The sequence below is a fragment of the Eretmochelys imbricata genome, chromosome 4 (assembly GCF_965152235.1).
Source record: "Eretmochelys imbricata isolate rEreImb1 chromosome 4, rEreImb1.hap1, whole genome shotgun sequence".
NCBI classification, from domain to species: Eukaryota; Metazoa; Chordata; order Testudines; family Cheloniidae; genus Eretmochelys; species Eretmochelys imbricata.
In genome coordinates this window covers 12,611,319-12,625,999 of record NC_135575.1, presented here as the reverse complement: position 1 = coordinate 12,625,999, position 14,681 = coordinate 12,611,319, and the positions used below count along the sequence as shown (strand labels likewise).

The 14,681-nt window shown below is 45.1% G+C and overlaps 1 protein-coding gene across 1 annotated transcript; it reads left to right on the top strand.

Annotated features, from left to right (window-relative positions):
* Positions 1–881: 881 nt before the first annotated feature.
* Positions 882–9,639, top strand: LOC144263451 (sulfotransferase 1 family member D1-like). The gene is made up of 7 exons (XM_077814328.1): positions 882–1,029; positions 1,152–1,277; positions 2,727–2,824; positions 3,094–3,220; positions 4,924–5,018; positions 7,971–8,151; positions 9,527–9,639. Exons 1-7 carry the CDS (start codon positions 891–893, stop codon positions 9,637–9,639), a joined length of 879 nt encoding a protein of 292 aa, XP_077670454.1. The 5' UTR covers positions 882–890.
* Positions 9,640–14,681: the final 5,042 nt, after the last annotated feature.

Below are 14,681 nucleotides of genomic sequence, written 5' to 3'. Positions count from 1 at the left end.
ATTTCTATATGCTTGGGTGATCATAACTTTATTTGTAACTTTAAAAAAACTTGTAAAACAGACTAGACCTTGTACTTGTGAATGTCTGTGTGGTCGCTACCCTTGGTCTTTATGTGTCCCTAGAGCAAAGGTGGGCAACCTGTGGCCCATGGGCCGCACGCAGCCCATCAGGGTAATCTGCTGGTGGGCTGTGAGACAGTGCTTACATTGACCATCCACAGGCACGGCCAGTAGCCGCGGTTCCCCGTTCCCCGCCAATGGGAGCTGCGGGAAGCGGCAGCCAGCACGTCCCTGCAGCCTGCACCGCTTCCCGCAGCTCCCACTGGTTGGGAATGGCGAACCGCAGCCACTGGGAGCTGCGGGCAGCTGGGCCTGTGCACACTCAATGTAAACACGGTCTCGCGGCCCGCCAATGGATTACCCCGAGAGGCCCCATGTGGTCTATGGTCCGTAGGTTGCCCACTGCTGCCCTAGAGACTCTAAATCTAAAGCAAGTAGCAGAGGTGACTTTCACCGTTAAGCTTGACACTGTAGCCGCCAGAGCTGAACTCATGGTAGTGTAATACCACGTTACAAAATTTAAATAAAATAAAAGGCTACACTGGGCTCCAGTGGAACAAATCCAATGGTAACTCTTCTTTAACAAAGCTTTTTGTGGGTTTTTTTTGGTTTGGTTGGCTTTTTTTTGTTTAGAAATTGCAAAGTATATTGATTCATGTAAAGAGAGACTACAGAAATCAAGAACAACAGAATTCTACTTCTTCCACCCCCACCTCTTGGAAACCAGTGTTAGTTCCATGATGTGTAGGGATGTCTTCCATACAGTTATCATGCAAATAATGAGAGCCATTTAACCCCTTTTTTCCTCACCTTAACTCAGCCCTCCCAAGATGGAACATTTGTCAAGGCAGGAATTAGAGGTTATCCATGAAATTCCCCTCTACCGGCATTTTGTGGAGAACTGGGCTCAGGTGGAATCATTCCAGGCCAGACCAGATGACCTTCTCATTTCCACCTACCCAAAATCAGGCAAGTAAAAATAAGAGTGTATTTAAATGTGGGGGGGGTGGGTCACCTAACTTTATATCCATCCACCAGTAGGAGACAGAATACGCTTACCTCTGAAATGCTCCTTTCAATCTACGTTCCAGGCACAACCTGGATTAGTGAAATCGTGGACATGATTTACAATGATGGGGACGAGGAGAAATGTAAACGGGATGCAATTTTCAATCGAGTCCCTTTCATGGAAATGAGCTTCCCTGGACTCCTAAGTGGTAAGCGTTGTACAGGAGATCAGACAAATGCAAGAGCCCCCTCCCACAGGAGCCATGGAAGGAGGAGAATGCTGTCTCTAGACTGATTCTAATGCTGTATGTAATTCAACCTTTACAACAGTGCAGCTGGTTTTATAGTGTCTTTGTACAAACTGTACACCAACATGCTTTACAGGGTTAAACACGCCATTACAGAGTCAGGGACACCTTCCCTGACCCGGTCAGCATCACATCATCCCATTTCTCCTCCAAAGCCTGCCTTAAAGCTCATTTGTTTCCTGCTTATTAATCCTGCTCCTCATCACAGGAAAACAAAATCAGTAGAAAAATGTTGTGGCACCAGTGTGTGCTTTTTGTTCTGCTTCTTTGAATCTGTAGCTGGAAGCCAGAAACTCTAGAGTGAAACAGAGCAGCATTAGGGACAAAGCCTTAGGTTTATCTTATTCTGGTGGAGTTCCTTGTTCCGTGTCAAAAGAAAGCAGCTCTTGAAGTGAGCTGTAGCTCACGAAAGCTTATGCTCAAATAAATTGGTTAGTCTCTAAGGTGCCACAAGTACTCCTTTTCTTTTAGCTCTCTCACTGTGATTCTCAGGTGAAAAGTTTAAATGGAGAAAGGGACAATTACGCTGCTTTTGTTGCCCACCCTAGCCCAAGTCCCTACCCATGTTTAGCTAGACTGTAAGCTCTTAGGCTCAGAGACCCTGTCATGTCTGTAAAGCACTGGCAATGCTAAATAAATAATCATAATTTATTTTTCCTTTTGTTGCTACTAATCTTAGAAATGTCGGGCTGGAAGGCACTTTGAGAGGCCTTCTAGTCCATCTCCCTGTGCAGAGGCAGGACCAAGTATACCGAAATCATCCTTGATAGGTCTTTGTCTAACCTGTTCTTAAAATCTCCAAAGGTGGGAATTTGACGACCTCCCTTGGTGACCTGTTCCAGTGCATAACTAAAGAGTTATCAGCAAGGATGAGATCCGAAATGAGAGAGGCCCTCTTGAATGAGGCAGAGAGATGCAGGAAAGTCATTCTAGACAGCAGCAGTTGCCAAGAGGGTGAATCTGCACCAGCAGTTGCAGGATTGTTTGGCATGTCACAGCGGAAACCAGAGCTAAATGAGCAGAGGGACAGGCAAGGTCCAAGAGACAAGCTGAAGTGGGCCCATGGAGGGTTTTAAAGAGAGAGGGTAAATTTGGACTGGTGGCTGCAATAAACAAATCAGTGGAGTTGATCAAAGATTCAGGTGCAGTGGTTCTGCGTGAGAAGGCAGCCAGCAGCAGGAGAGTTAGGGTGGGGAGGGCATTTAGCTTCACCTCCCTCTTTCTCGGTATCCTGAAAGGAAGAGGCAGGACGTGCTGACTCATTCTCCAGTGAGCACAGGCTGTTCATTCAGGATGTGCCAGGTGCTCCAGATGATTCCTTTAACCTTTAACCCCCTGTGTGTTTTCCAGGCACAGAACAGCTGGCCACAGCGCCATTGCCTCGGATAGTGAAGACCCACCTCCCAGTTCAGCTCCTCCCTGTCTCCTTCTGGGAGCAGGACTGCAAGGTAACCAGCTCCAGCCATCCCAGAGAGATGCAGCGATGTAGGAATCGTCATCTTTCAGCCCAACTACGCCTGCCTCCTGGTTCCAGCAGCATCCAGTGCCAGACACCTCAGAAAGGCAACCTCCCCATAATTCATATGCCAGTTGTACAGTGATGGTGTTTGTACTGGAGCAGGGGAAATCTCTTCCAGACCTATGCAGGGGGTCAGGTCAAAATCCCTGCAGCCCCTGCTAATTCAGACTGCACTACGTTCCCTTTTCTGTCCTGCAGATGATCTATGTTGCCCGAAATGCCAAGGATGTGGCTGTCTCTTATTACCATTTCTACCAGATGGCAAAGATGCATCCAGACCCCGGCACCTTGGATGAGTTCCTGGGGAAGTTCATGGCTGGGAAAGGTAGGAGTAACCTCTCAGAAACCACAGTATCAGGTGTGGCATAAGAACGTAAACAACAGAAAAGAGATTGTCCCTTCACCCCCTGGGCAAGAATCCAGGGATATATTATTCAATTGCTTTATAAAGGGTCCAGTGTTAGTGACTTTCCCTGGCTCCTCAGAGCCTGACAGGACTGCGAGTTCCTTAGGGCAGTATGTGAACTTTAAGCCATGGCAATGTGGTTCAGTGGATAGGGCACAGGACTAGGACTGAGATGACTAGGGTTCTAGTCCCAGCTCTGCCACTGACTTGCTGGGTGACCTTGGGCAAGTCAGTTCACCTCCCTGTGTGACCTCGGGCAAGTCACCGCTCTGTGACTCCATTTGCTCTACCACCTTGTCTTATCTGTTTAGATTGTGAGCTCTTGGGGGCAGGGGCTGTCTCTCACTATATGTGTACAGTACCTAACACGAGGGAATCCCACAGGGCTGCTGTAACAGAAATAATTCTTACTATACTTGGTGCCCTCACAATCCTCCCCTTCAGGAGCAGAGCCCAAACATTTCAGTTTCTGGTTTGGGGCCAAGAATCGAAACCCACCAGAATGTTTACACACTACTTAGAAGAGAAGTTTGCAAAGCCTTGTTAAGGCCAAAATAATAATGATTATTTAATGTTGGCATTGCAGTGGGGCCCAACAGCTCCACACAGGCACCGTGCACACACAGAGAATGATATGGCTCCTCCCCAGACGGCACAATCTAACTAGACAAAACACCCGGCCAGACAACATAGAACAAGCATGTAACATATCTAGTTAGTTACCTTTTTAATCCCCCCCTCCCCTCCCCTCCAAACCGTTCTCAGCTACCTTATCCCTCTGTCCAGAGGCATTGACCAATACTGGGGACTCAACGTGCCCATCTTCTCCTGCCTGCCCCACAGAAATAGGTTCAACTCAGTGTGAGCGCAGGGGTTGGGAGGAGAAAGCAGCAGATCAGATGGTGCCTCCGGGTAGATCTACACTGCAATAAAAAACCTGCAGCCCCAAGTCTAAGAGCCCGGCTCAGTTCACTCGGGCTCAGGCTGCAGGTCTATAAAATTGCAATGTGGATGTTTGGGCTTGCTCTGGAGCTAGGCTTGCCACCTCTCCAGGATTGTCCGAGAGTCTCCAGGAATTAAAGGTTAATCTTGAATTAAAGATTATGTCATGTGATGAAACCTCCAGGAATACATCCAAGCAAAACTGGCAACCCGAGCTGGGCTCAGGCTCTGAGACCCCACGAGGGGGAGGGTCTCAGAGCCTGGGCTCCAGCCTGATCCTGAATGTCTACACTACTATTTTTAGCCCTGCTTCCTGAGCCCCATGAGCCTGAGGCAGCTGATCCAGGCTCTGAGACTCAATGCCCTGGATTTTTAATCACTGTGTAGATGTACCCTTTAAAAATGCCTTTAAAAATTCCAGCTGGTTATTGAAGAAAAAGGACCAGCAGTTCATCCCATCCACCCCCTGCCCCAGTGCAGGATTAGTGCACATAGCACACAGTCCACTGTTCTGTCCAGCCTGGTTTTAAAAGTCCCAAGCAACGGGGCTCCCAGCCTCCTTCTGGGAGACTGGTATAATAACCTAACAGCTCACGTTCCCTGTGACACTCTTAGAACCAGTACGAGCTGTGATATCTCTCTCCTCCTTCTCTTTGTTGCTTGTTTCAATCTGGATGTAGTGGCTTATGGATCCTGGTACGATCACGTCAAAGGCTGGTGGGAGAAGAAAAAGGCCTATCGAATTCTGTACATGTTCTACGAGGACATGAAAAAGGTGAGGAAGGGGGAGCGATGAGCAGATGCCAGGGGATCCTGCTCCAAATGCCCCCTTTCCCTAAGGAAGGAGGGTGATTTTAACATCTATCTAGGTATATATAGGGCTCCCCTCATTGTCCTATCTGAGCATGTCCCAGTCATTAATGAGTGTAGCTTCACAACACCCCGGATGGGAGAGTAGCAGTGTTACTGCTGTTGAACTGAGATACTGGCAGATTAAGTGATTTGCCTAGAGGGAATCTGTGACAGACCCAGGAGTTTAACCCACATCTCCTGAGTGCCAGTCCAGAAATTCATCCTTCCTCTCCTGCATGTCCGTTTGCAACACTGGCATCGTTAGGAGTGGTGGGGTGGTTCTGCAATCGCCTATTTTACTACACCCAGTGGGAAAATACTTGCATATTAACAAAACAATCCCGGAACCAGCCACGTTCAAGGCCGAACTAAGGCAGCGAGTACACGGCCCCAAACTTCCTGCCTACAGCCGACACCCAGAGGTACAACAGTGGATTCAGCTGATCCAAACCATGATTCATTTTAATCCACCCCTTGCCTTCTTATAATAATATGGTAAACAATCCCTAAACTGCTAGATGGCTCATGCCCCATTAGTTTAGAAAGCAATGACCCCTGGCCTTTTCCCCAGACCTGATTTTAGTCTGGTCCATAAACACTCCCTTTTGTGCCCCTGTCAACCCCAAGAGAAGGTAGAACTAGGAGGGGATGGAGGGACCAGGACCCTCCTCTCATCCTTTATGTAACACAATAAGCCCCCTGCCACACACACACATCCTGCCCCTCTTAGCGAGCTCCCACCAGCTGGCCCTCACCACCTACCAGGCAAATCAATTAACAGGGTTATTCCTCCCCAGCCTATTCTCTTTTGCACCCAGAGCACTAACAAAGAGGGAGGAGGACCAGGCTTAGCCTGAGCCAGTGATTTATTAGGAGTCTAATGGATCTTTAATTCATATTTGAGCCATCCTTAAATATTCCCATGTCTCACATCTTTGCATTCAGTCAGACAGCAACACAACGAACACACATGGTCATAAATTTTACACACTGAAGTTCTGAGGGTGAACACAGGGTAGTTTTGGTAAGCACAGGAAGGAAGTCAGGGGAGCTTTAGGTCTGTTCCATTCTGCTTCAGAGTCACGTAAGGCAAAAGTTTCAAAAGTGCCCCCCACAACAGCAACTAGATTTCCAGAAAAACCCAGTTCCTATTTACACACCTAAATAAGGAGCTCTAGATCAGTGGTTTTCAACCTTTCCAGACTACTGGACTCACTTTCAGGAGTCTGATTTGTCTTGCATACCCCAAGTTTCACCTCACTTAAAAACTACTTGCTTACAAAATGAGACATAAAAATACAAAAGTGTCACCGTGCACCATTACTGAAAAATTGCTTACTTTCTAATTTTGTCTGTATGAAATTTTAGGTTGTACAGACTTGGCTAGTGCTTTTTATGAAGCCTGGTGTAAAACCAGGCAAATATGTAGAAGAGTTGACATACCACCAGAAGCTCTCTGTGCACCTGCACTGAGCTCGATTGCTTGCAGCTGTACAATTACATCCTTAGTGTGCCGTGCATGGGGAATGCAGTTGAAATCTATTTGGCAGCTGAAGCTGGTTGTGACTCAGCAAACTGCCACAGAGGATTGGGAAATATAAGGGGTACATCTGTTAACAGGTGTTAAAGCCCTTGAGTTGGATATAACTTTGAAAGAAAATAAACCACTCCACTGCAGGCTGCAAACTGCGGAGCTGGCTTCATTCTCTCTCAAAAGTAGACACTTAGGGCTTATCTTGGGGAAAGGCTGGGATGGGAGTGTGTATACAGGGATTTTTACTTGCATAGCTATGCTGGTCATTTTCTTTGTGTAAAGATGCTTTTAGCTATTCTTACCTTAAGACAAGGGGTTTGGGTTGCGTTCTTACTGGAACCAGAAGCGGCTACAATACTAGGCATGGGCTGCTAGACTCCACTTTAGGTCATATGAGGCAGGGGATTTCTAAGGGCTACTATTTATACCTTTCCCCAACACGCCCTGGTGCTAGGACTGCAGCATTTCAGGGAAGGCCACACTGCAGCTTCTCATTGGAGAGTAGGAAACTGATTAATATTACTTGGTTGGTTTGTTCTAACTTTGGTTGTTTTGGATTTTGGGTGTTTTTTTGGTGAGGGGCCCCTTTTTCCTCCTGGCTACAGAAAGCAAGATGGAAAGGTGTTTTAAGGGGGCGGGGGGAATACATGCACACGCAAAAGAATAAAAAAAGTATGTAGTGGTGGCTGATTGTCTAAAACCAATAAGTGATGGATCCAAGAGATTGTATAGCTGAGCTGCAGTTTGGCTGAGGTTAGAGTTTAGGGCTGGTGAGACTTTTTTGTTTAAAGGTTTCAGCTAGCTTCTGTCTCTGTCTTTAAAAGGGGAAGCTATTTCATATGACTATCAGTGCTCGAACTTTAGAAGCTTAATTTAATGCCCTTTTTGCGAGATCTCAAATTCAAGCAGTTTACTTTTAATATTTACAATGGATTCCTGACATTTTTTTCCCTACCCCTCCTCTCTTCACTGATTCTATGAACTTATACCCTCTGCTTCGAGAACACTAGTGTGTAAGTAGCAGCCCGCTTGGTAAATGGAGTGTTTTGTTGAAAGCTAGTTGTACAGGATAGCAAGCCTTTGGTGATCCTTTCTTTCAAAAGTTTTTCTGGGCTCTAGAAATGATTCGTTATTATGATGCATCACTCATTAAAAGAGCTGCTCTTTGCTCATTAGAGGTCTGCTCCACTGGTCTCTGGATTAGGTCCCAAATGAATACAAAAAAGATCTATCACATTCTACCAACACATCCAAGAGTGGCTAGGAAAACTTCTACTCAGTAATATATTATCTTTTATCATGTCTCACCACCTGAGGGTCTATCTGCCTGTCTCTCTGCAGGACCCAAAGCGCGAAATAGAGAAGGTGCTCCAGTTTCTGGGAAAGGACCTGAAGGAGGAAGTGGTGAATAAAATCCTCCACCATACCTCCTTCCAGGAGATGAAGAAGAATCCTACTGTCAACTATGAAATGATGCCAACCTGGGCTATGGACCACACTGTGTCTCCATTCATGAGAAAAGGTAAGAGGTTTACAGGAAAGGCCAGTAAGATAACAGCAGGAACAGTTTTCTACAACTATTACTAGCTCCTGATCCCACTTTCACAGGAAGGGAAATTCCCAGGGTCAGTGTTTTTCTCTGTGAGCCAAGCCCAGTTAATGGTTGAGCTGCATATGGAAGGCCCAGCTCAGATAAATTACTACGAGGAAGGTTCTCCTGTTTAGTTTCTAGCATGCAGATCCTGGTGTAGCACTCTGGAAAGAATGACTGATCTTGTGGTTTTGGTACTAGCTGGGGCTTCAGGAAATTTGGATTCTGTTTCCTGCTCTGATATTGACTTACCATGTGGCATTGAGCAAATCTCTGAGGCCCTGAAATCAATGGATATTAGAAGCCTAAATACCTTTGAGGAGGTGGGCCTTGATTGCCCTGTGCCTCACTTTTGCCATCTGCAAAATGGGGATATCCAGAAGGAAGTGCCCTTGTTCGTTTACACTATAAACTCCTCCGGGCACAGTTTGTCTCATACTATGTCTATGTACTTACCCCAGCGGGACTTCAGGTGCAATACAAATAACAATAATGATTTGCCATGCCTGGACCTGGGTTAATATGTGACACTGGCCTGCAGGAAGAGATCACAGATGCCAGTATCATCAGTCTGGGAGTGCACACAGTATCCATTGACAGTTCAACAGTGCTAATTACTGTTGGTGTTTCTTGCATGCATCTTAAAAACAATTGTTTGGATACAAAGATCCTTTTCTCTCTTGAAAAGAAAAATAGACACTGGCCTAAGTTTTCCAAAGTTCCTGGTGCTTTTGGGTGACCAGCCTGAGACACCTTTTAAGGTTTTGAGTTTTAAAAGGTGGGTACTGAGCATTTTCTGAAAATTGGGGACCCTTAAAGGTGTCTCAAGTTGAGCATCCAAGATCAGTCAGAAGTTTGGAAAATGTACGTGCATTAATCATACATCCTGAGGTGCATGACTGGTGTGAAGAGATGTTCCATAGGACCCTTCTGCTCATGACACACACACAGTCCCCAGCAGTGAGGACAATGTAAAGTTTGTGTGGACCCCATCAACCTCATAGGACTGGCCCCTCAAATAAATGTCTCCCGCTGCTTCTAACTCTAACTTGCTTAACTTGAAAGTCTCTTGCAGCCTTTTGATCTGTTACATTTTTCTCCTTTGTTCTTGTTAAGCATCTAGGCAAAAAGAACACTGAAAACCTGACTTAGAATTCTGTCTGAACAGCACTAGGATCACAGGACTATGCTAGGGCCTTTTGGAGTATCTTTGGGAAAGAAGATAACAGAAACAACCTCAGAGTGGGGCAGGAGCCAGGAAGGGGAGAATAAACTAGTCATTCATTTTTTTTTTTCTTCCCACCAGGGATTTCAGGAGACTGGAAAAATTACTTTACCGTGGCTCAGAATGAGAGATTTGATGCGCATTATAAAGAACAGATGAAAGGCTCGACATTCAGATGCCAAATGGAGATATGAAGAAAGGGCTTTCCTATGTTTCATCAGATGAATGCTAGCTGTTTAAATACTAAGATGGGTGAACTAGAGTGCCTGGCCTTAAATGACAATATTGATATAATAGGTGGAACTTGGTGGAATGAAGATAATCAGTGGGTTTGCGGTAATACAAGGGTACAAAATATATAGGAATGACAGAGCTGGTGGGGGAATGGCACTATATGTGAAAGACAGCATAGTCAAGTAAAGTAAAAATCTAAAATGAATTAAACTGAACCATAGAATCTCTGTGGATAGAAATTTATGTTTGAATAATCAGTATAGCAGTAGGAATATACTACCCACCCCCTGATCAGGAAGGTGATGGTGACTTTGAAGGTGTTTAGAGAGGATATGAAGACAGAAAACCCAATAATAATGGCGGATTTCAACTGTCCTCATATTGACTGGGTACATGTCACCTCAAAAAGGGATACAGAGGTAAAATTTTTAGACACATTAAATGACTGCTTCTTGGTGCAGCTTGTCCTGGAACCCTCCATGGGAGAGGCAATTCTTGATTTTTAATCCTAAGTGGAGCACAGGGTATGGCCAAGAGGTAAATTATAGCTGAACGTCTCAGTAATAGCGACCATAATGTAATTAAATATAACATTCTTGGAGGGGGAGAAGTGTCAAAGTAACCCACCACAATAGCATTTAACCTCAAAACAGGGAACTATACAAAAATGAGGAAGCTAGTTAGACGGAAATTAAAAGGAACAGTTACAAGAGTGAAATGCCTGCAAACTGCATGGAGACTATTTAAAAGCACCATAATTGAGGCAGTAAAAGGACCAAAAAAATTCCACCATGCTTAAGCATCTGAGTAAAAGAGATGGTTAGAGGCTAAAAGGCATCCTTTAAAATTGGAAGTTAAGTCCTAGTGAGGAAAATAGAAAAAAGCATAAACTCAGGCAAGTCAAGTGTAAATGTATAATATAACAGACCAAGCAAGTTTTTGTGTACTTAGCTAGTTGCTCTTCAAATTCTAACAGCAAAAAAATACATCAGAAAGCCTGCCAAACAGTGAGTGGACCCACTGGATGATCGTGTTGCTAAAGGAGCACTTAGAGATGACAAGGCCATTGCAGAGAAGCTAAATTAATTTTTGCAGTGGTTTTCACTGAAGAGGATGTGGGGCAGATCCCGACATCTGAGCCGTTCTTTTTAGGTGACAAATCTGAGGAACTGTTGATTGAGGTGTCAGTAGAAGAGGTGTCAGAACAAATTGATAAACAGTAATAAGTCACCAGGACCAGAGGGCATTCAACCAAGAGTTCTGAAGGAACTCAAATATGAAATTGAAGAACTGCTAACTGTGGTTTACTTTAAATCAGCCTGTGTACCAGACAATTGCAGGATAGCTAATGTGATGCTGATTTTTAAAAAAGGCTCCGCACAATGTAGTAAAATGGTTAATAACTAGAAGAACATATGTGGCAGCAGTGAGGTCCAGTGGCTAGAGCACTGGACTGGGAGTAAAGTGACCTGCACTCTGACAATGACCTGCTGTGTAACCTTAGCAAGTCTCATAACTGTTCTGTTGGTGAGATTTCTGTGGTGCTGCCATAAATTAGAGCTACTCTGATTTATGCCAGGGGCCACTCTGGCTCCTGAAACAGCTTTAAGCTACCTTGGCACCTCCACATCATAGCTGCAAAATCCCACCTTTTGTCTCAGTTTTTCCCTTCTATACCATGGGGATGGTGATGCTTAATGCACTACTGGAAGGTACTCAGATACTGTACGGCAGTGATACGCTTGCTATAAAAATCTAATAGAATAGAGTGCTGGAGCTTATTTTCAAAAGCACTGAAGTGATTTAGGAGCACATGTCCCGCTGAATGTCAATATGATAGGCGCTTCGAGACCTCTGGATGGAAAGTATTCAGTAAAAGCTAAATATTATTAATCTAATTCCTCATTCCCCTTTCAATGCAAGCAATAACAAAGTGCCTTTGGGAACCATTATTGTATTCAGTGTTGTAGCCATGTTGGTCCCAGGATATTAGAGATGTGAGGTAACATCTTTTACTGGACCAACTTCTCCACTCAAAATTCAACTTCCTGGAAAGATAAAATCCAGAGAGCCAGACTCCACCTCTCGGATGGCAAATCCTGTAACTTAGCACTGGGGAAGAGAAAGGAGCGCAGCTGATCTTAGAAAACAGGAAGTGAAGGACAGAAACTGCTAGAGCCCACAAGTAGGACTGGGATCCTAGCCTCTGATCAACGAAAAAGCCTACAAACAACCAAACTGAATACACAGTAAGTTCCCCAGCTTTACGGCACAAGGGGGTTCTTAACTCTGGATCAGTGAGTAGGGTTTATAGTGATGTAGGTTTGTTATCAGTTAAATGGGCAGTTCCAATAAGCTGACAAGTTTTAATAAAAGCCCGTCCAAAGCAGTCTTCAGAGGAATTATTTTGTTGTGTTTAGTTTATGATACAGTCAGTGGAGCTGAAATGAGTATTCTGAATTAAGGGACTTGTGACCCAGAGACCTCTGCATGCCAGCTGGCAGAGGCCACAGGAGTGCATAGGGTTTTTTACAGGAATTCCTGGGTCGGATGTAGCAAAATAGTCCACAGAAGGGAGAATGTGAGGTCTCTACCGAGAGCCACTAGCCCACTGATCACTGCAAAATGTGTGTACAGATAATATTTAAGCAGTTAAGTATCTGTGTTCCTAAGGTCTTAAAGTTAAAGCAGGTTACCAGGCGGTGACGTAACTCGGACATGTTCCTTTCAGGCAAGAGGTACCAGATGCCTATTTCCCTGACTGGTCATATGTGTGTCATTGGGCATACAATTCATGGCAATTTTGGATCTATTTTCATACTGAGCCCAGGCAGAATAAAAGATTATGAAAACTGCCAGAGAGGAAATTCACAGGATACAACAGCAGAGGGTGTCCCGTTTCTGACTAATGACAGAGGATTGTTAGGGGATATCTGGGGGATATAAGGAAACAGACTCCTTCATGAAGGAAGCAAGCTAACAATGTGTTTGTCTTATGAAAGGGTCACAGCCAGCGTGGCTGTGAAATTCTGTAAAGATTTTGAGTAAGCAATACCCTACAAGACATCAGAGTATTTTGTTAATTAAGTCTAGAATGCATGTTATGATTTTGTTTTCTATATAATCATCTGTTTCCAATATTTCTACTTGCTATCACTTGCATCTCTATGCTGTGTTAAATAAACTTTTACTTTATTTGACTATAAACATGTGTCAGTGCTGGGTATTAAGTGGAGCGGGGATCTGAGGTGAAACTGATAAGCTGGCTGCTTCCAAAGGAACAGTACCCCCAATCTGTGAATACTGTTCGTGTCCAGGGGACCAGAGGTGGACACTCCAGGAAGATGTTCAGAGGGCCTGACAGCTGGAACGTGCCAATTGCTCATTTGGAGAGAGACAGCAGGGCTTGCACGGCCTACTGGGGAGGGCTTGTGGTCAATGGAGTTGGGGAGCTGATCCCCAGCAGGCCCAGACAATGTTTCCTCACAGCAAGGGCAGGCGGCAGCAAGGGGCCTCACAACTCTGTGCATCCTTGGAAAGCGTCACAGGAATGTTACTTGTTCAACTTCTTATTGAGTACCTGTTTTCCCCCCTCTTCTGAATGTTTGTGTATTTTGTTATTTTAGTAAATCTAGGGCGCTTATCAATGTCAGTTATGCTGCTTTCCCTCTAGGTACTGAACAATCATGAAAACTTGTCCACAGATAAGCATGTCAAATTATCGACTGACAGTCAGTCCACCCATTTGGACAGCGTCCTGCTGACAAACCAAGTTATTACAATCATGTCATGCCTTTTTTCCATCAAGTGTTCTGCAGGGAGCATGTAATGGATGGATGGATCATGTGATTAGTGGTCAAAAATTCTCTCTCCTTCACCATGCCTTGTTCTTGGCTGTTAGAGCCCTCCTACTCCTCCCTCTTCTCACAGGGAATTATACTAGTGCCATCATCTTCTCTGTCAGAAAAACCATGATGTGCACGTTTCTCTGCAGATCAACACACTCTTCTAGATACTCCAATCTCACTGCATAAAGCTGCGCCTCATTCTCTTGACACACGGGGAGACGCTCTGCCTTCCTGCTTTTCCCACTCATTTTGGCAATAAAAAACTCTCTCCAAACAGCAGTTTACTGTGACCTGCCCCCGCTAGCAAACACAGATGTGAGGGCAAAGCTTTGCTGTCAGATGCTGCTGTTAGGGCTGCTGTCTGCATAGGACCAGTCGCACAGGGATGATTGAAAATAGTGAACGTACATAACAAACCTAGTTTGCAAACGGCCTCTAGTCCAAGAGATGTTCACACAAAGTGTTCCATAAACACACACACATTTGAGAAGCAGCATGTTCTTGTGGATAAGGTGCTGGACTGAAACTCAGGAGACCTGGCTTCATGTCCCAGCTCTGCAACAGTTTTCCATCAGCAGATTTCAAAGCACTTTACAAAAGAGGTTGGCATTTTTTCCCTATTACACAGCTGGGGAAACTGATGCACAGAGAGGTGAAGTGATTTGCCCAAAGTAAGCCCATCACTTACTCTCTCCATGTCTCAGTTCCCCATCCTTTCTCCACCCGTTGTCTGTTTAGACTGTCAGCTCTCACAGCAGAGGCTGGCTCTAGCTGTATGTTCGTACAGTACCTAAAACCACAGGCCCCCAGTCTCAGCTGGGGCTCACAGGAAGAACTGTAATAATGTCCATTATTACTTTTCTGCCATTTTCCACTATTGGCCTCCCGGGGCTGAGAGCGGAGGTCTGGGGTTGAGAGCAGGATCATGGGGCTGACAGCGGGGACTCCCACTGTCAAACTTGTGGTGGAAGCCTAATATTGTGGAATCCCCAATTTCTGCAAAATCTCAAGTTAAGTAGGGCTTTGGCTAATACATATTATAAAAGATGCCCTAAAGGGGACACAATCATGACAGCCAATCTGCAGCTGCCATCCTGTTTTCCCAGTCAAGGCTAACGCAGGCACCCGTGGACTCCAAACAACCGTAAGCTCAG